At 43.3% G+C, this 21,954-nt stretch overlaps 1 protein-coding gene across 1 annotated transcript in view; it reads left to right on the forward strand.

The window, feature by feature from the left end:
- LOC117394695 (potassium voltage-gated channel subfamily H member 2-like) overlaps positions 1-11,498 on the forward strand; it is a 151,289-nt gene extending 139,791 nt beyond the window's left edge. The window contains exons 8-15 of the mRNA XM_033993152.3: positions 465-664; positions 1,177-1,429; positions 4,578-4,771; positions 5,571-5,670; positions 6,196-6,498; positions 7,840-8,026; positions 8,592-8,781; positions 9,554-11,498. Coding sequence (XP_033849043.1) covers positions 465-664; positions 1,177-1,429; positions 4,578-4,771; positions 5,571-5,670; positions 6,196-6,498; positions 7,840-8,026; positions 8,592-8,781; positions 9,554-9,826 — 1,700 coding nt within the window. The 3' untranslated portion in view covers positions 9,827-11,498. The remainder of the gene's footprint in view (positions 1-464; positions 665-1,176; positions 1,430-4,577; positions 4,772-5,570; positions 5,671-6,195; positions 6,499-7,839; positions 8,027-8,591; positions 8,782-9,553) is intronic.
- The last annotated feature ends 10,456 nt before the right edge of the window (positions 11,499-21,954 follow it).

Below are 21,954 nucleotides of genomic sequence, written 5' to 3' on the forward strand. Positions count from 1 at the left end.
TATGAGCTTATAGCCATGGCGGGGGTGTATGTTACTGACATACTTGTTATATCTAAGGTTATGTTTTTTTTTTAGTACACACTTTTATTATGCTAATAGAAAACTTTGTGGAGCTTTGACCATAATGCTTTACCTCAACATTTTTCAGACTGGTGTGCAATCCAGTCCCGTTTTGCAGAACAGTTAGTTGCTTTGTGAAAACAATGTGATGAGTGCAGCGACAGTATTGTGTGTTATGCTGCTGGATTCGAACCCCTTTAGAAATAGAAAAAGAAACTTAATAAATCTAATGACAATTTTCTCAATGTATTCTTCTAGTTGAAGTGACTGCCCTTCGATGTTATTTTAGTTTTACCAAATGTAGCACTTTGCTGTGCTGTTACGCATTCTAACAGACGAGCCTGTTTCACTTCGCCCTGTTACACTGTGATTCTCTGACCCTGCTCCCTCTTTTCTCTGTGCAGCTCTGATGTATGCCAGTATCTTTGGGAACGTCTCTGCGATTATCCAGCGGCTGTACTCGGGCACGGCGCGCTACCACACTCAGATGCTGCGGGTTCGAGAGTTCATTCGCTTCCACCAGATCCCCAACCCACTGCGGCAGAGACTGGAGGAGTACTTCCAGCACGCCTGGTCCTACACCAATGGCATCGATATGAATGCGGTGAGCTTACTATAAAACAAGACAAAAACTCTATAAAGATAACGACTTTATCTATGTATTGTATTCTTTTATAAAAAAAAAAATGTATTTATAATAAGTTACATATCAACTGATATAAGAAACATTGTCAACCGGACATTGTAACTGATATAAGAGACAGGGTGGACTGGACATATTAACTGATATAAGAGACAGGATTAACTGACATATTGACTTATATAAGGATTTCCCTGAGTGCTTCCAGGAAGGTGTTCCTTCCAGTGTAACTTCCCCTCCATCTCTCCCCTCCCAGGTGCTGAAGGGTTCCCCACAGTGCATGCATGACAGGGGTTTTACGATGCAGCTCCCTGCTTTTGCAGGTGAACCTCTCAGTGTAACTCCCCTCCCTCTCTCCCCTCACAGGTGCTGAAGGGTTCCCCACAGTGCATGCATGACAGGGGTTTTACGATGCAGCTCCCTGCTTTTGCAGGTGAACCTCTCAGTGTAACTCCCCTCCCTCTCTCCCCTCACAGGTGCTGAAGGGTTTCCCGGAGTGCCTCCAGGCAGATATCTGTCTGCACCTGAATCGCAGCCTGCTGCAGAATTGCAAAGCCTTCAAGGGAGCCACCAAGGGCTGCCTGCGAGCACTGGCCATGAAGTTCAAGACCACGCACGCCCCCCCGGGCGACACACTGGTCCATGCGGGCGACGTGCTCTCCGCACTCTACTTCATCTCACGCGGCTCCATCGAGATCCTGCGCAGGGAAGTGGTCGTCGCCATTCTGGGTAATGAGAGCAGGCCATCCTCTGGGGAGGGGGTGTCTTCATGTATGTTTATTAGTGCTGGGCGGGTCCCTCTAATCAAGTTGAGAGTGTATTTCTCGCACACTCTTTGCTGTGTCAAAAGGTCTGTCATGCAAAGAGTGCAAGATTAAGTACACTCCCAACTTGATTAGAGGAAGTCGCAGAACACTTATAAACAAGTCATTAAATCGAAAAAATTGGTGAAACCCTGATATTAATGTACTTAATCTGTTTATATAGAACCTGTTGAGGTTCAAACGTTTGGAATAATATAAGGTGCTTGCTTAGGGTTTAGTGTTGCTTGATTGCTTCCACATCAGGTGTCCCAGTCCGCATTGTAAATATTTAATAAGTAAAATCTGAAAAAAATCTGAATCCTTTTCAGTCGTTGCCATCTTGCCTTTTTGATTAATACTGTGAACATAATAAGGGCAAATCTGTGATGTGAATGTTTTCAGTGAGGGGCAACGTGGATCCTTGCCATGTGTAATGGGTTTTGACTGTATTGGTCTTCAAGGTATTTGTTTTACTGTTTTGTTAGCCCTTTTTTAACAGTGGCTAATTAATGATTGCTGTCCCAGTGCGCATTGTAAATATTTTATAAGACAAATCTGTGAGGTGAATGTTTTCAATGAGCTGCAGTCTGAACCCTTGCTGTATTGCCTTTCTGCTCTAAATTTTGCAGGAAGCTGATGGATTTACTGGGTATGTTTTGCTTCGATTACTGATGCAGTGAATATTACATTCTTTAAACACCTACAGTAAAAACTAATGTTCAATAACCAGGAGCAAAGATTACAGAGAAGTGCCAAATACAATTAACTATTTTCCTGGGGGGAACAAAATCAGGTGATTTAACAACATTACGGAGAAATATTTATATTTATAGGTACAGTTCTTCCTCTATTTCTCTGTCTGACATACTGTACTGTACACATAAAAAATGAAGACCCTTATGCTTCAGAAACATTGTATTTGTACAATTTACTTTCAGTATGACCTAACAGGGCTCAAACAAAATGTGGGAATTATGAAATCAAAAAATATTGAGGGAGCGCTGTATTAATTTAATACCAACTGTTAATGTGGTACTTGGAATCAAACTAAATATCTGTGCATTTTAGGGGGCGTTTATTCTATTACATTTGATTTTTACCAGGAAAAAAATGTTAATGCTGAGAAAAAAAGAAAATATATGCGCAACTCACTACCAGTCTCTTGCGAATGCTGTGCGTCTCAGCACACTAGCATAGAGCGAAGTTGACACTAAACTGAAGTCTCTTCATGTTCATTCAGAAAGCAGACAGGCTCCCAGTTCTTATGGGTCTTTTAATACACTTATCGCTAAGCTTTCAATCATCTTTCATGACAATAACTGGCACGAGCTCGCCTGTAATTTTAAGAGCATCTTTTCTTAGATCCACTAGCATAAGGAGGTAATCAGTGAGGTTTCTCTTAGATGGCTGCATTGCTCCCTGCGGCCTCAAATATATAAATCCTGAACACTGTTTCAAAATCCAGATGAACAAAATTATAATTAAAATGAAGTGAAAGTGATAATGTGTTTTTGTTTTTATTTTTAGCTTTAAACAGCTCAAGCAATAAAAATAGACGCCAATTTGCAAATAAGACTCCAACTGCACCCTCCTTGGTATTGCAATCGGCTTAAAGTCTAATTTAGATTTCATAGTTGGAGTGACTCACACTGCTCTACAGCAGTAATCTTGTTTTCATCCTCAGACAATCGGCTTTTCTCTTATTAATGTTTCACAAACATTTTTTAATCTTGCCCCCAAGTAAGGTAACTATTAAACAATCAAAAGTGCTAAATTTAGAATTAAAAAAACAAAAAAACCTAATAAATTCAATGACAAATGTTTTGACTAGAAGTCTTTCTTCATGTCTTCGATGTAGAAATGAGTTTTGAGTCACATACTCATCCCTGGATGACGTGGACAATGCACCCCTGATTAATAAAGTGTGAAGGATGTCTTAATGGACCCATTAAAAGAAATGTGTGTGTGCTCATTTTGCACATATTGTACGTTTGTAACTGTTCAGTGGCTACCTCAAATCAAGTTGAGGGTGTATTTCATACACACTGATTCAGGTCTGTCATACAAAGAGTGCAAGAGAAAGCACACTCTCAACTTGATTAGAGGTAGCCACTGAACACTTAGAAACATATTATAAGGCTTTAAATCTAAATAAAAATAAATATGAATGTATTCAATCTGTTTATATAGAATCTGTTGCGGCTTAAACGTTTCAAATGTTTTGTCATTGAGTGAGAGATCTACACTCTCAGCGAAATTCTAAGTGTAGTTGCTGCTAATGGGATGTGGCTTACAATTAGGGCTTCTGTTTTTTTCGGGTTTTATTAATTGTATTTTTCGGTGCTTATTTTGAGCTATTTTCGAGTTTTATGTAAATCGTTTTTTTTTTCGGGGCTTTCTTTTTTCATATACTGTATGAAATTAGTGTTTTTGGTTACTTTCCAAATGCTTGAGCTTTTTTTGTGTGTGTGTGTGTCAAAATATGTATAGTAACTCAACAGTACTTGCACACTTAAATTGTACCTTCTTTCCTTTGCTGTCTTCCACAACGAAATCCCTGTGGTCACGTGTGGAGGCATTTTTGTACATTTCGCCACAATTCGGTTTTAAATCCTCCGTATCTTAACTGTAATACAGCTTTAAATCCCGCTAACAAGCCTCCATCCTGATTGTAATCTCGTTTTAAATCTCGCAAGCGGAGTCTCCAATAGAAATGTAGGACTGTACTGTCACTCAGTAATTGGGGCGGGTTTAAAGTATTCAGAACTAATCAATGATAGATACAAGTCAAGAAGGCGGGACATTGCCCAGCAGCACAGGGAAATATATTTATTATTATTTTTGTAGTAGGTTTTATTTTTTTAAATGTGAAAAGGGTAAAGTCAACGTAAATAGATTAACTATTTCCAGTTTTTTCCGGTGTTTTCCGGTGTTTATTAGCTATCCACCGATCTCATTTTTTTTGTATCGGGGGTGTTTTATCGGGTTTTATCGGTTAAAACCAAAAATCAGAAGCCCTACTTATAATGAAAATTAACCTTGCCAAGGTGTGTCATCCCCTCCCCCCCCCCCAGGTAAGAACGACATTTTCGGAGAGCCAATCAACCTGTACGCTCGGCCTGGCAAGTCGAATGCGGAAGTGCGAGCGCTGACCTACTGCGACCTTCACAAGATCCACCGCGAGGATGTGCTGGAGGTACTGGACATGTACCCTGAGTTCTCAGACCACTTCTGGTCCAACCTGGAGATCACCTTCAACCTCAGAGATGTGAGTTCAGATGCCCTCATGCCACAGCCTTACCCACTCAGCTAGGAAACTCAGCTTTTATAATAGTTGTCCCATAGTAAAAGCATTGTAAAATGTAATAAAGCACAGTGAAAGCATGGTAAAGCAAAGGTAAGGATTATAAAGACCAGAAAGGTATGGTAAAGCATATTTTAAAATACAAACCATGGTAAACTAACCCTTATAAATGTTTCCCATTGTAAAAGCATAGCAAAGTGTAATAAAGCATAATGAAAGTATGGTAAAGCATCGGTAAGCATGGTAAAGCACAGAGAGGTACTGTATATAAAAAACAAAAAACATGGCAAAAACTTTGTTAAACTGTGGTAAATACATAGCATAACCATGAGGAAACTGTAATACAGTCAATCACATGCTCTTAAGTGTCACACGTGTGACAGCTGTTTACTAGACTGTAGTGGCAAGAAGAAGGACATTTTTTACTTCACCACACTCCTGCTGTGCAGTTAATGACTCATCAGTTGAATTTATAGGGATTTAAATTTAGATTACATTTTTCAACAACCTCCTAATCAGTGATTATGACTGGGTAGTGTGGTCTGCTGGTTAGAGCTGAGGGATTGGGAGAGAGGGACACAGTGTGGTTTAGTGGTTGGAGCTGAGGGACTGTGGGAGGCAGTGTGGTCTAAAGGTTAGAGCTGAGGGACTGGGAGGGAGTTAGTGTGGTCTAGAGGTGAGAGACTGGGAGGGAGGCAGTGTGGCTGTGTGGTTGGAGCTGAGAGAGACATTAGAGATTGTTAATTCTGTCATGTTTCTCTAGACCAACATGATCCCGGGATCCCCAAGCAGCAACGACTCTGACTGCGGCTTTAACCGGCTACGGCGCCGGAAACTCTCCTTTAGGAGGCGGACCGAGAAAGGTAACCGAGAGCTGAGACCTTTTACTGTAAATCCGGGTCTAAAAAGAGGACTGTATATACATATGGATTTATAAATGTAGTTGGTGCAGTATTTTGTGGTTGTTTTAAGGATGTTTCTATTTGTAAAAATAGTACAGAGGCTACTGAATACAACTTTTTCAGAACAAAATGTGTTTATTGGATAATTCAGTATACAGCAGCGGTGCACAAATCCGGTCCTTCATGTTTTCTTGATATCACTTACTGTAAAAACCTTTGTATAAGTCTATTTTCTAGGTATTTTTAGGGGGCCCTAAAAAGGGGGGAGTGACTTATACACCGGTGTGACCTATAGGCTTTTTCTTGAAATTGTTGTCTCAAAAAGGACTTATACACCGGTTCTTAAAGTAAATATTAACTGACCTGGAAGGAAGTTAAATTAGTTAAATGAAGTATTTAGGGTACAGGTGGAACAAAGACCAGGAGGGCTCCTGGAATTGTGGGCCCTTGTCCTGCTGTCTATGAAAATCTGTTTCTTTCACGCAGATGACGAGAAAGCTGGTGAGATAAAGACAACCCAGAAGTCTTTGCAAAGGGGGAGAAGGGAGGGCAGGAGCAACCAGGGGGAGCGGAGGAAGGCAGAGTGGGAGGGCGCTCACAGCTCAGTCTCCTCCCCTTTGGAATCCAGCGATGAGGAGGGCAAGGGACCTCTGCTACAGGCCCCGCCCCCTCCCTCCACCATCCTGGAGATGTCCCCCACCAAGGCCACACCCACACAGCTCCACTTCGGGGACACCCCAGAGGGGGAGGGGGACCCCAAGACAGGCAACACTTGTAACGCACTCTCGGGTAGTTACTCAGTATGTTTATCTGGTTTGAACCCCTGAATACGAACGTTTGGGTGAAAGATGCTGAAGGGACTTGAATCTTTAAAGGGGTAGACAAAGTTTACCATAACCTTTACTTAAAGTGCAGCACAGTAACTAGGACCAGGGAACACACAGTTGGGAATTAAGTGGACATAGGACAGAGGGTAGAAGACAGTTCTTTACACAGAGAGTGGTGGGGGTATGGTATACTGAATCACTGAGATCCTTTAAGAAAAAGTTTTGAAATCAGTCAGCTTCTAGGCATTGATGGGTTGAATGCCCCCCCCACCCCCCCCCCCCCCATGTTTGTCCTAGTGCAAGGGTAGGCAACTCCGGTCTGGGAGAGCCATTCCATACCAGGTTTAACAGGTATCACTAAATCATCAAGTTGTTTATGGTCTTCAATTGAAATAATTAAGCACCACATATTGGAATAAAGACCTGGGCTGGAAACAAAAACTGTACAGCAAGCAGAAGACACTTAAGAAATGAAAGTGTACTGTTTTGTTGTTTTGAGATTGTGCAGGGCAATGCAGCACTGCCTCTTTATTTCTGACTTACACATACAAAAAAACATATTGAAGACAGTGAAATAGTGAAGGACCCTTTTATAGGAAAATACAGAACTTTTACAATTTAATGCCAACACGGGCTAACACGGTCATCGGATGGGTGTGAAGACTGAACACTGATAAGTCGAATGAAACCTGCTGAATAATGTTAACATATTGAATTACATACTGCTTTCTAGTTTTCCATGTATTTAACAAAAAACTAACACACATCTTAAAGTGTGACATTTCAGAATCTAACAATAAATACTGTACTATGATTATGGCTTCCGGTAAATTCTGTATTTTCTTTGATTAGATAATGTTAAATAAAAGATCTATATTACGTTCATATAGGTTTTTCTTTTAAAATGATGTCTCAATCCTAAAATTCTAGGTGATGCAAACCTTTTTGCCATAGCTGTAGATACGCTTTACTGTTTTAGTCATCACATCCAGGTGACTTTTTAAAACTCATAAAATATTAACCTTCTAAAACTTGTAAATTTGCTCAGTAATTTCATAGTTTTTCCTTGTATTTCCTATGGTTTCTAGCAAGCAACACAAGATACTGTGTATAATTCTGAGACAGTATGTCTGAGTTTTTCAGCTGATACAAATGCATTATCCTTCAAGAATGTTGTTTGTTTCGATGCCTGAAACTGATGCTGTAATACAGTTGTTTTCATGGTGTGTCTGAGCTTGGCCTGCCTTGTATAAATAATAAATCAGGAACACGCTGACAGAAATCATGATGTCTGCCTCTCTAGGAGCGTTCTCGGGGGTGTCAAATATCTTCAGTTTCTGGGGTGACAGCCGCAGCCAACAGTACCAGGAGCTGCCGAGGTGCACCGTGCCGCGACGCGCTCCTGGCAATGCACCGACACACAGCATCACACGGCGGCAGAGGTCAGAGGTGGAGTGCAGGCTGGATCTGCTCCAGAAACAGCTGAACAGGTGAGAACACAGAGTGGATGGTGGAGCAACCCTGCTATGAACGACACCAGAAAAGCAAGATGTCTTGTCTTTTTTTATTTTATTTACATTGTATTAAATCTATCATTATCCACTTTCAAACCTCATCTAAATATGTTATACTATACCTAATACACACCAGGGACAGCTGTGCTAGTATATTTCTCAGTGACATCAGTTGCTGGTGTGGACAATGCAAGAACAATAAGGAGGATACATTGAAGTCTGCAACCAATACTTTAAGCACAGCACAGAAACCTGGACCAGAGGACACATTTGGAAATGTTGTGGATTTTGGAGAAGCTTCTTTACACAGAGAGTGGTGAGGGTATAGAAATGGTGTTACCTAGCCATCTTGTTAATGCTGAATCATTGGGATTTTTTTTAAGACCTGACTTGACAAAGTTTTGACATCAATCAGCTACAGTACTAGGAACTGGATGAACAATGATGGCTGAATGGCCTCCACTCGTTCGTAAATACTTATATTCTGTCAAACCTGTTATCTGGAGTGTCCATGCTAAGCTGTGTGCGTTGCCTCTGTCAGGTTGGAGTCCCAGATGACATCAGATATCGGTGCCATCATGCAGCTGCTGCAGAGGCAGATAGTCCTGGTGCCGCCAGCCTACAGCACGGTGCTGTCTCCTCCGCAGCCGGCACCCTACCCTGACCTGGGAGAGAGTCTGGTGCAGCCTGCCCCCCCGCTGGAGTCTGAGACGCAGGCCTTGCTTTCTCAGGTAACACCTTTCACACTCCAGTCACCCAGCTTTTTTAAATAATGGCCCAGAGAATCTGAATTTATTAAAAATAGGTCTGAGCACTCAGGCCCGGCTGCACAATGAACCAGGAGGTCCAGTAGCGACTAAGTAAAACAGTCTTTATTTAAATCAGTGGTATACTTTTGTCTTCAGTGTCTTTGTTCATCGGCTCTGTGTGCTGCCCCAATGCTTGAAGTACAGGACTGTTTGAATTGAAACTGACTCTGATGGGTTTGAGGACGCATATGGATTAGGCCGAGCTTTCTTTTGTGACCACTATTTGAAATCTGGGTCTCTGACTTTTACCTACTAGGAGTCAGCTGTTACTAAATCTTCCTTCCTTCAATAATACTGAAGAATATTTCATGCTGGTGTCATTTCTCTCCTTCATACCAGCAGGGAACCAGTGGTCATCACAAAGCAGGTTACTGGTCGCTCCAGCATGCAAACCAAAGCCAGACTTTACAAAAGGTTTTCCTTGCCCTTGACATAAGAGACTGTAAATAGTAGTAAACAGCTTCAGGGTAAAGCATTTCATTTTTAATAAGGCTGAGTGCTGGTTACTTACCTCAATACAGCTACTGTATGCTTTGGGATTATTGACATTAAAGGAAGCTATCTAAAAGTATGGTTTTCTATTGTCGGATAGTAATGTAATTATTTCTTGTGTTCTTGTTAGGTAGTAATTTATGGTGTATGGGCTGTTCCTCACAGTTGTATTTCCTTTTCTCTTTCTCCCCCACCCCACCAGATTTCTGATTCCCAGGATTTTGAAGCGTTTCCTCTGAAGTCCTGTCACTCTCTTCTGAGCACCACAGAGCTGCTGCCGAAGGAGCTTCCAGCAGAGACGCCTCAAGCCGGGGAGGCGTGCCAGACAGCCAGCCACACCGAAGCAGACCAGGACCTAGGAGGGGCAACATCCAGCCACGAGGGGCCACCCCAGCTCTCCATGTCTGACCAGCACAGAGGAGACCCCTTGGACTCACTGACTCCCCAGCGGCACAGCTCGGACCCTGGAAGCTAATGTTCACTCGATATATCATCATGAGCTCTTTCGTGCTGTCCAACACAAGGGGCATCTGAATTGCTCTCTGGTGGGAACAAATAGCCTCTAAGAGAAAACTCAAGTGTTTTATTTTATTTTAGGACACTTTTTAGAAAACCTGTCTCTTCTTGACAGACTTGAGAGGAATTGAGGAGACAAATGTGTTTCTACCTGTTTAGTAGGTATTTCGACTGCAGTGTGCAGAGAGAAAGTCTGTTTCCGATCTCTGGTAGAGATGATATGAAACACAAGTGAACAGGCCTATAGATAAAATAGCCATTTGGTCTTGCACTGAAATTCAGGAGAATATTCCTTCCTGGCCCTCACTAAGGCTAGGAAGACGCTTCCTGACTGAAACTGAACTTTTAAGATGTTAGCTGGCCTAACAATCAATCACCCATCCTTTCAGGGGAGCATTCACAGAATTCATTGCTCCTGAAAGAATAGCCATTGGTTCTAACTGAGCATATCAAACTCTCGTGGGAAAACCTTGTACAGATTGTTCAAACAAAGTCATATAACAGTATGCACAGCAGTTCAGAATAGTAAGTTATTTTATGTAAATAGGATTTTAGTTCAATATGCATGTAGGCAGAGATGCACATTCTTTAGAGATACATCTGGATCTACCACTGCACCATTATACAGTTTTAGCCAGTGATAGCCAGTTATTGTCAATCACATGTTACAAAAGTTGACACAGCTACCACACCTCATAGCAAAGGCTGGCTAATGTTGTCTTTTCTTTCAATAGTCAGCAGTCAGCAGATTAAAATCCCTCCTTCATGCTTTCAGGAAAATTACTCTTGACATGTTTGACACGCACAACCTGCTCCCAGTCATCCATGTTGCATGAATGATGAAGCAATAGGGATGTGCACACACTCAGATTTTATAAGTAATCCCCTTTAACATTGTTTAAGTCGGCAGGTATTATTTGATTCAGAAAGAAACCTGCTAAGAACGTATTAATTGCAAAACATGAAATCATGATTTTCCCGTATTTTTTGCTGTCTGCACATTAATAAAAAACAACCAATAATAATACGATAACTTTTACTGGTAGTGAAATTAATATAGAATTATCTAATCGTTTGTCAGGTAGAGAGCTGGAGCAACGCAAGGTCTCTTTCATCTGAAAATAAGGTGTTCTACTTCAAGCAGTATCTGAGATTAGCTATAAACATTAAACCTGTCTTCTGTTGTGAAGGAACAGTCCACTTTTACATTCTTACTTTGTGCAGACTTTTTCAACAAATTAATTAATTGTAATTAGAATATTAAATCCATGTCCTCTGTGTGCACATCCTAGGCATACGGTTATCTTGCCATTATTATCTTATTGTATGGATATTTGTATATTGCAACATTTTGCCTTGTGCATCCCTGGGTTGCTCTTGTAAACGAGATGCTGCCTCGTCCTAGTTAATAATATTATCCCTGTGATATGGAAGGGGTGGGGGTTATCCACTGGCAGAAAGACAGAGACAGAACTGGCACTGACACAAAGCTCAGGTGCACAGAATTTGTGTTTTTTTTATACTGTGACACTACCAACAATGGTAGGACATAGGTGGGTATGCAAATATTTACAAACAGGTCAAACAAAACACTGTACAAAAAGCAACTAAAAATAAAAGTTTGCCGTGAACACTGCAGTCTTCTTCTTTTGTATGGTGTTTGAAAAGCCAACAGGCTGCAATTGTACTTTTAGTTTTGTAAGCCATTCCACGGTATCTGGGGTCGCTGTGTGGAGTCCACTTGTTCCGCCACAATATGCATGTATTGGGCAATCATCAGTGATGTGCCTGGTGGTTTGCACCTCACCGCATTCACAGCTTGGTGAGTCCTTGATCTTCAATTTATGGAAGAAATATCCACACCTCCGTCGTCAGCGCTGCTCCTACTGTAAAGGAGGTCCTGCTGACACACCATACCTATCTTTACTTTTACAAAATGAGTTAAAGCTCTCTAAACTAATCCCTGTTCTCTACAGGGTTGTTTGGTTGCTCACACACACTCCAACAAGACGTTTTCCTCTAATCGATAATATGGACTTGTTTGGTCCTCGCTCTCAGTATGGGGGGCGTGTCAGGGGCTCCTATTTATAGTGATACGCTCCACTGAGACACACCCACCAGCCAGTCAAGGAACGCAGCCCACCAACCCTCTGCTGTGAGTGCCCCCTCCCCCACCCCATGCTACATGCTACATGCTACATGCTTAAAACCTCAGAGACTCAGTATTGAGATTTTTTCCACATACTGTGGGTTCCTAACACCTAATTACAAGTAAGATATTGTCTGTGTTATCCAGCAGTCTTGTTCTCTTCAGGGGAGCTGAGGTCTGTGTTATCAGATAAGCACACAGAGATGTGTACAACAATGTTGATTCCCATTTTCCAATACCTCTTGAAGGTTTTGCTCTGTTCAGGCTAGCTGTTGTTAAGGCTGCTTTGCACAGCACACAACTTTACTAGTACAGTGGTATCATTAGTAGAACTATAGTCATTATAATTGTGAAGCAGAATATCTCCTATTGAAAGGCTATCGTGCCCCCCTGCAGGTCCAGTTTGTGGTTCCCTCGCCAGAGACGAGACATACCAAGTTATTGTTGTTATCTGAAAAAATAATATTGTGTAAAACCATGCATTAAGACTAAAATCACAGCAGGTAACTCGTTCAACACTGGAGATGCACTGCACTGCAATGTAAATTAATGTAACAGTCTCAGTAAGGTTGCTTCAATGGGCCTGCACAACTCTCTTCAGACATATTCCACAAGGACAGGTTTCGGAGCTGTAAGTGCTGGAAGGGTACCTGAAAACTGTTGTGTCATTTGTGGTACAAGGTACATTTCAGGATGGATTCACATCTAAAATCATCAGGTTGTATGTTTTTGTTAGGTCTTTATATAGGACCCCTGTTAGAAGTTGGGGCTAGGTTAGGTTTTCAGGTTGTGGTTAATGTTTAAGTGTATGGAATAAGAATGTATTAGTCCTAGGACTGTCCTTTCCCATAATCATTATGGGAGCTGCTTTGTTATCCGTTTCCTGAGTGAGGTTTTAACGATCCTGAATTGTTTTCCTCTAATCGATAATATGGACTTGTTTGGTCCTCGCTCTCAGTATGGGGGGGGGTGTCAGGGGCTCCTATTTATAGTGATACGCTCCACTGAGACACACCCACCAGCCAGTCAAGGAACGCAGCCCACCAACCCTCTGCTGTGATTGCCCCCTCCCCCACCCCATGCTACATGCTACATGCTACATGCTTAAAACCTCAGAGACTCAGTATTGAGATTTTTTCCACATACTGTGGGTTCCTAACACCTAATTACTAGTAAGATATTGTCTGTGTTATCCAGCAGTCTTGTTCTCTTCAGGGGAGCTGAGGTCTGTGTTATCAGATAAGCACACAGAGATGTGTACAACAATGCTGATTCCCATTTTCCAATACCTCTTGAAGGTTTTGCTCTGTTCAGGCTAGCTGTTGTTAAGGCTGCTTTGCACAGCACACAACTTTACTAGTACAGTGGTATCATTAGTAGAACTATAGTCATTATAATTGTGAAGCAGAATATCTCCTATTGAAAGGCTATCGTGCCCCCCCGCAGGTCCAGTTTGTGGTTCCCTCGCCAGAGACGAGACATACCAAGTTATTGTTGTTATCTGAAAAAATAATATTGTGTAAAACCATGCATTAAGACTAAAATCACAGCAGGTAACTCGTTCAACACTGGAGATGCACTGCACTGCAATGTAAATTAATGTAACAGTCTCAGTAAGGTTGCTTCAATGGGCCTGCACAACTCTCTTCAGACATATTCCACAAGGACAGGTTTCGGAGCTGTAAGTGCTGGAAGGGTACCTGAAAACTGTTGTGTCATTTGTGGTACAAGGTACATTTCAGGATGGATTCACATCTAAAATCATCAGGTTGTATGTTTTTGTTAGGTCTTTATATAGGACCCCTGTTAGAAGTTGGGGCTAGGTTAGGTTTTCAGGTTGTGGTTAATGTTTAAGTGTATGGAATAAGAATGTATTGTCCTAGGACTGTCCTTTCCCATAATCATTATGGGAGCTGCTTTGTTATCCGTTTCCTGAGTGAGGTTTTACCGATCCTGAATTGTGCCTTGTATTAGCCCTGTATCTCCTTGTCAATAAAGAGAACATTTTGTAAGGAACTTGAATTTGGCACTCACAGCCAGTACTATACAGAAACCTATGGCATGTTTCCGAATGCCAACTGTAGCATCTTTGGTTCAAGAGTTAATCAAATAAATACACTGTGTACATTGTAACTGCATGCTGCACTAAATATATTCCAGGAGTTTCGAAGGTTAGTGTGTTTGGCACCAGGGGGTTGGTGTTTGGGAAGGGTTGGGGGTGTCTTGAGAACCATGTCATAGACACGGTAAAGACTGGTAACAAGGAGCCGATAGGGTAACCTGCAGACCCCGATGTGAGTTCCATGGGGTGTGTTTAGATTAAGGGTGTGCTGAGACTCGTATTTTCAGAGTAATTAACTTGAAGAAGTATTTGATTGACTACAATTATGACTACACATGTTTTATTGAATTTAATTAATACCTAATAATTTCATATTTCTTAAAAGTAATTACTTGGAAAATATGAGTATTGGCACACCCCTAGTTTAGATTCCATTTCTCTGAGTTGCACTCTGTGTGTCTGTTATTTCCAATACAGTGATTTTTTAAATGAATTGCAGGGACAGAGTGTGAATCGTTTGTAAAGCAGTTAAAGACGGGGTGATTCACGTGTAGGGGGTTCTTTCTGATTTGATCCTGTTATGCAGTAGCCCAATTTTATTTTATTTTAATAATATATTAAAACAAAGACAAAGAGTTGGCTTGTTTAAAAAAATAATAACTTTCAGTATATTTAAAACAACTGTATTTATTTTGTGCCAGTAACAGCATTTTAACTATTGTTAGCAAATTCTGGAAGCACATGATATGCGGTGCAGCACATTCAAATTAAAGGAATACTTGATTATTTTATTTTGAATCAGTGAAAAATTGCATCTTGTATTTCTTTTATAATATTGTTTACTCCAATACTGAGACCTAGTTGTTTTGCCCTGCACAAAGATGGGAACTTTTCATCACTGTATGGGTGAAGGACAGACTTATGTTCAATTTAAATATCAGTCTCTGTGGAGAACACAGGAGAAAGCTAAATAATAATAATAAAAGACCTATAACAAGAAAAAAAATGGAAACTTCTTGAGCTGTTTCAAGGTATTTTTCCACACTAGTCTCAAATATGAGCTGCGTATAAGTGTACTTACCCATTATGTAAGTATTACTGGCTCAATTTAAATTGTCCACAACCTGCGCAGAACTCTACATAGGCGTAAGAAGATGTCTGACATTGGGGGGGCCAGATTTCAAAAGTATTTAAAAAAAATATATCAAAATGAACCAAAAACAAGTTGTGTCACCTCTCATTGACACTGACAAACTGGGAATATTTGTCAGGCACAAATAGTCAGTTCTCTGTTTAAATACATGCAAGAGGTTGAGATGCTGTTGAGTCATGGTGGACCTCAAGTAGGGCTTGATGCATCTTAGAGTGCGTTTAACACCAAAGCTAAACAAGGTTTGTTGCTCCCCTCCTTTGCCTCTTTGCTACTGGGCCATATTTCAGTTATCTGTAACAACATGTCATGTATGAAATTATATAATTACCCACCGTTTATAAAATTGAATGAGCAACTCGATTACATTTTTCTCGGAAAATTTGTTTCATGCATTTAATATTGAAATGAGTACAGAAAAAATGGAAAGAAAAATAAGAAATATGCTTACGGGTGCATAATAATTTGAATGCTTGAAAAACCCTGGAAGTCGCCATGGATAAGGCGCCTTAATATACATAATAATGATGACTTAGCAAATAAAAAAACTAAGGAAATCTGCAGGGACATTTAGTAATTAAAACTCATTTTGTGACACTGTACCTTATCTGCAGTGACAGTAACTTGATTAATAAATTAGGCTCATAACGTCTTCTGAAATATCACCCAAAAAGAAAAAAATATATTACGGTTATTTAAAATTAAACATTCTCAGAGCTATTTACTGTTCATCTGAAAGGGGCTTTGTGACAGTCTGGCTCGCAGTGGTGAGGTTGATGACGTCACAGACCAGGAAGTAACTCATAACCAAAACAGTGGATGGGCGGGTGAAGCTGAATGCAATTGCATTCAGCGTATTTAATAAACAAACAAATGATTTTCACAAAACACAAAACAAAAGGGCACGAGGGCCAAACGAATAAACAAACAAACAAGTAAGTGTCGTGCTGGATAATCCAGCACGTTTTAGCAATTGTTTTTCGAATGTTGCTCGCTCTCTCTGCTCCCCGTACTCTCCTCTGTACACCCAACCTCAAGTGCAGAGAGCTGCAGGTTTATATACTCTGGCCGAGGGATTAACTAGTTGTTAATTATCTTATTATCCCTCGGCCAGAGTCTGCACGCGTTTGGTAAGGATGCATGACTGTCAGCTAGTTAAATAATCAGTAGCTGATCAGCCATGCATCCTCACGGGGTTTTTAAATATAATAATAAAAGACGCGGCGCTTTTACCCGCGCCGCAAACAAAAATACAAATAATAATACATAGGGGCGGGACACTCCACCACACATGCCCCCCCTTGTGCGCAGCACACATGGCCTTTTCGGCCACCTCCCCCCTTAGTCCCCAGTCCCGGTTAGTAGTCCCGGCGCAGGAACAGGGGCAGCAACGGACCAAAGGTGGCGGCCACGGTGGGATGTCCTCCTCCCACCCAAACAGCCGTAGCGTTCCAAAGGCCTGCGCACCGGCCGGCTCCTCTGGCCAAAAAATTTTTGGGGGTGGTCTCCAGACCTGCCCCCCCTTCTTCATGGCTGGCCGCTCCCCTCCGTGGGGCTCCGGCCACCCTTTCTCCTGCAGCGAAATTGCTGCGGGGGAAGCTGGTCTCCTGACCTCCCCCCCTTCTTCATGGCTGGCAGCTGCCCTTCACGGGTCTCCAGCCACAGTATTTCCTGCCGCGAAAGTGCGGCTGGGGGAGCTGGTCTCCTGACCTCCCCCCCCTTTTCCGTGGCTGGCAGCTCCCCTTCATGGGGCTCCAGCCACAGTATTTCCTGCCGCGAAAGTGCGGCTGGGGGAGCTGGTATTCTGACCTCCCCCCCCTTCTTCGTGGCCGGCAGCTGCCCTTCATGGGGCTCCAGCCACAGTATTTCCTGCCGCATGGCAGGACTGGTAGCGACCCCAGGCAAAACAGGACCCTCGGGAGCCGAAGGTAGCAGCTGCAGACCTTCGGCAGGCAATGGCAGCAGCAGCGGACCCTCGGGGGGCGATGGCAGCCGCAGCGGACCCTCGGGGGGCGACTGCAGCAGCAGCGGACCCTCGGGGGGCGACGGCAGCAGCAGCAGCGGACCCTCGGGAGGCGACGGAAGCAGCAGCAGCAGACCCTCGGGAGGTGAACTCGGGAGGGGAGCCCCTGGCCATGGAGGCGGCAGCGGGAGCTCCACTTCTCCCTCGTTCCCTGTAGCTGGTGGCTCTTCAGGCGATGTGGAGCAACAGGCAGCCCCAGGTGATTCTGAGCAACAGGCAGCCCCAGGCAATGCGGAGCAACAGGCAGCCCCAGGCGATGCGAGGCAGGCATCCTTGGGCGAAGCGAGGCAGGTATCCTTGGGCGAAGCGAGGCAGGCATCCTTGGGCGAAGCGAGGCAGGCATACCTGGGTGGTGCGAGGCAGGGCAGGAGCAGTTCTTCCCATGACGGTGGATGTGGAACCAGCAGGTATTCACCCTCTGCTGGTGGTGCTGGGAGTGGCAAGCAGTCCTCCCACGGCGGTTGAGGCAGAACCAGCAGACATTCACCCTCTGCTGGTGGAGGTGGGAGGGGCAAGCAGTCCTCCCACGGCGGTGGAGGCGGAACCAGCAGGCATTCACCCTCTGCTGGTGGAGGTGGCGGAGGCAGAGGCAGCTCTTGCTGCTCTGCTCCTGGTGATGGTGGAGACAGAAGCAGCTCCTGCTGCTCTGCTCCTGGTGGTGGTGGAGACAGAGGCAGCTCCTGCTGCTCTGCTCCTGGTGGTGGTGGAGACAGAGGCAGCACCTGCTGCTCTGCTCCTGACGGTGGTGGAGACAGAGGCAGCTCCTGCTGCTCTGCTCCTGGTGGTGGAGACAGTGGCGAGGGCTCCTCACCCTCTAACGCTGGAGACGGCAGCCATGGCTCCTCTCCCTCTGGCGTTGGAGACGGCAGCACTGGCTCCTCTCCCTCGGGCGCTGGAGACGGCAGCAATGGCTCCTCTCCCTCGGGCGCTGGAGATGGCAGCAATGGCTCCTCTCCCTCTGGCACTGGAGAAGGCAGCGATGACTCTTCTCCCTCTGGCGCTGGAGAAGGCAGCGATGGCTCTTCTCCCTCTGGCGCTGGAGAAGGCAGCGATGGCTCCTCTCCCTCTGGCGCTGGAGACGGCAGCGATGGCTCCTCTCCCTCTGGCGCTGGAGATGGCAGCAATGGCTCCTCTCCCTCTGGCGCTGGAGATGGCAGCAATGGCTCCTCTCCCTCTGGCGCTGGAGAAGGCAGCGATGACTCCTCTCCCTCTGGCGCTGGAGATGGCAGCGGCTGGGCTTTTCCCGATGGAGCTGGAGATAGCGGTAACCCTGCCATATCTGCAGCCAGGTAGCGGATTACCATGTCCGCAACCTCCGGGAGGGACACTGGGCAGTGTTGCTTTTCCCAGGCTTCCCATCGCTCTCCATCTCTGGCCCACAGGAGGTTGATCACATCGGGGAGGGCCTCTTCAGCATTCCTCCCAGGCTCCACCAGCCAGCCCCAGATTCCCTCAGAGGAGAGTGAACTCCTCTTAGCCAGCGGGCCCTCTCCCCCTGACGCCGGACGCTCAGGCTCCTCCATCTCCTGCCATGGAGGGGGTTGGTCTGGTGCCTCTTATTATCCCTCGGCCAGAGTCTGCACGCGTTTGGTAAGGATGCATGACTGTCAGCTAGTTAAATAATCAGTAGCTGATCAGCCGTGCATCCTCACAGGGTTTTTAAATATAATAATAAAAGACGCGGCGCTTTTACCCACGCCGCAAACAAAAATACAAATAATAATACATAGGGGCGGGACACTCCGCCACAGGCTTACATGTAAGCTAATACGCATTAGTAGTCTAAATATTCTCCTCTTGAGAAAAATAGTAAAATACATACCTTAGCTCTTCATTAAACCATTGCCAGGCAACCATCTTCAAGAAGACTTCCTTGCAAGTGAAAAAAAAGCCTGCTGTGATTTCCAGTCTCGTTACACCACTCTCATTGGTTGTTCTTAGGTTGTGCATCAATAAATTACTGTTATTTCCCTGGGACTAGCAAAATGTTAAAAAAAAATAATAATTGTGACGCCAATTTCTGTGGTGCCCAACGGATTTCATTTCCTGTGATTATTGGTAAAGTAGTGGTGGGGCCTGGACCCCCTTGGCCCCCGTGGTTCCTGCGCCTATGCTCTAGTCACGTTCCACAAAAGGTGGACTATTACACTCTCTGTCGGGTGTGTTATCTCACCAGTGTGCTATGCTGTCAATGTCAGTTTAGCCAATAAAAATTACACAATATCCTCATAAATTATGGTTGATAAATGGATACATTGTTACTGTGTTTGTCGTTTAATACAGCCGCCAAAATTCACTATAGATAAAATATGCATGCTGGTAACTTACCCTTTGGTTTAATTGCCCTTGCTCTTTTGATAACATTTCTTTTCCTGGTTCATCCTCACAGTACTTAAACACATTGGGTACAGTTTCTGTTGTCTGAGTTTTAAGGGTTTTACCTATATTTAAACACCTCTAACAATGATCTAATTGTTGGTGGATGTCTCTTTAACTCAGACCACCACTGGAACGTCTGGGAACAAACTTGCCACCAGCTTCAAGCTGATTCTGAGCTATTGCACAATGGACAATTTAACTTGGGACAGTAGTATATATGCCTATTTGTGCGGTTATACGGCACTCGTGCAGTATAGTTTCCAGGAGGATAAGGCATGGTTCATTCTCACTCCCTATATGTCCAGCTTTAATCTATCTGTCTGGTCTCTCTTAACAAGCTCTAGCCAGTCTTGGACCTGCGACTCTCCCTTTAAAACAGGGTTAATAGGTAACAGGCTGTGCAATTTGTGTTCCGGCCTATAACAAAAATGCAAGTGCTAGTGTAATGGTATTATAGGGTTAATGGGAGCCAGGGCCACACCACCTTATAATGAGGGAGCACTGTGCCAGCTTTCTCAAGAAATTAATAAAGAAATGAGAAAAATCTACGTTTTCCATTTAAACAGTGATTACTATGTTTTAATACCTAACCTATTAATTAATATTACTTTTGTTGCTGATAATACCATTATTATTTTCCGATCGCTGTGAAAAAAAATAAATAATAATAATCACTTGTGCAATGTGACCTGTGGTTGTCTGGTATGTTGTTTTATTTCATTTCTGTGTTTTGTGTGGAACCCTTTCGTTTTATGCACAGGGATCGCCGGTATACTGTTTTATTTAATTTCTATTATCGAGTGGACCCTTTTCTTCTGCACAGAGACCATTCTCTGCATGCTGTACCTCCTCATGGAAGATTCACAAAATAAAGAAATCTGTTACCAAACAATGGTTGTGTTTCTGGGATCAGGCATATTGTAAAAAGTGTAGAAGATGCTCCACTGAGACCTTTTTTTTTCTTTCACAAAAAAAAGTTTTTCTCAGCTGAGAACAATACAGTGAGTTTATAAAAATCGCAACTAACATCACAACTGATAAGGACATCCAGGGTAAGTATGATAAAGAGGTTTCTTTCAAATCTACAATGTTACACTTGCATTTTAATATGAAAATGTTGAGTTACACAACAGACCATTTTAACATGCATGCTGGAATACTCCATATTTTATAAAAAAAATATTCTCATTGAAGGAGATGGAAGGGACCAGCTTTCTAATATATACCATACATGTTATCTGCAATATCATAAAAATGACTCAGTCAACAACTTTTAGTTTCTTACCTTTTGGTATCTTGTACTTTTGTTGGAACATTGATAAGCAATATTATTTATGATGTTGCTAAATTGGGGGCACTGTACAGATACAAATCTTGTTTAATCCTCACAGTGTTGCTTCACACTGCTTCCCTCTCTTCCAGTCCCAGCTCTAATCACTACACCACACTGCCTCCCTTCCAGACCCTCAGGTCTAACCACTAGACCACACTGCCTCTCTCCCAGACCCTCAGGTATAACCACTACACCACACTGCCTCTCTCCCAGACCCTCAGGTATAACCACTACACCACACTGCCTCTCTCCCAGACCCTCAGGTATAACCACTACACCACACTGCCTCTCTCCCAGACCCTCAGGTATAACCACTACACCACACTGCCTCTCTCCCAGACCCTCAGGTCTAATCACTATACCGCACTGCCTCTCTCCCAGACCCTCTGGTCTACCCACAAGACCACACTTACTCCCTTCCAGTCCCGTCAGGTCTTACCACTGGGATATATTGTTAAGTGTGTGACCCAGTTTTTCATTTTTTGTGAATGACAAGGTAGTAAATGAACTACAATGGCCTACTTTTCAAGGCATCAATTCAATGCCTGTTTGGTTGCCACATGAAGCCCTCTTACCATTGATATCAATCATTCATTATGTTTAGGATCATTTACTATATTTGCATTACACAACCATCCAGACTTGCGCCAGGTTTTATTTCTTAATAATAAAAAAGTGATTGTCATGCATTAGAAAGGTCACTGAACATGTTTAATCTGAAAGTCTTTCCAATTCTACTACACTGCAATGAACCCCCCCTGGTTGCTGAATCAGTTGAGTAATATAAAGTGGAGCCTGTCTCTGTTTGGCTTTGAACCAGGAGACTGGGGTTCAAACCTCAATCAAAGACCCTGACACCCACTGAGCTGTGTCCTGATCTCTGTGATAATTTTGAAATAGTGATTGGGGTCGACTTTGTTGACCCCTGTTAGGATTTTAACAACTTTGATGAAGTATCCACTAAACCTTCTATTCTCTAGGACAGCATTTC

This window comes from Acipenser ruthenus, chromosome 3 (genome assembly GCF_902713425.1).
Source record: "Acipenser ruthenus chromosome 3, fAciRut3.2 maternal haplotype, whole genome shotgun sequence".
NCBI lineage: Eukaryota > Metazoa > Chordata > Actinopteri > Acipenseriformes > Acipenseridae > Acipenser > Acipenser ruthenus.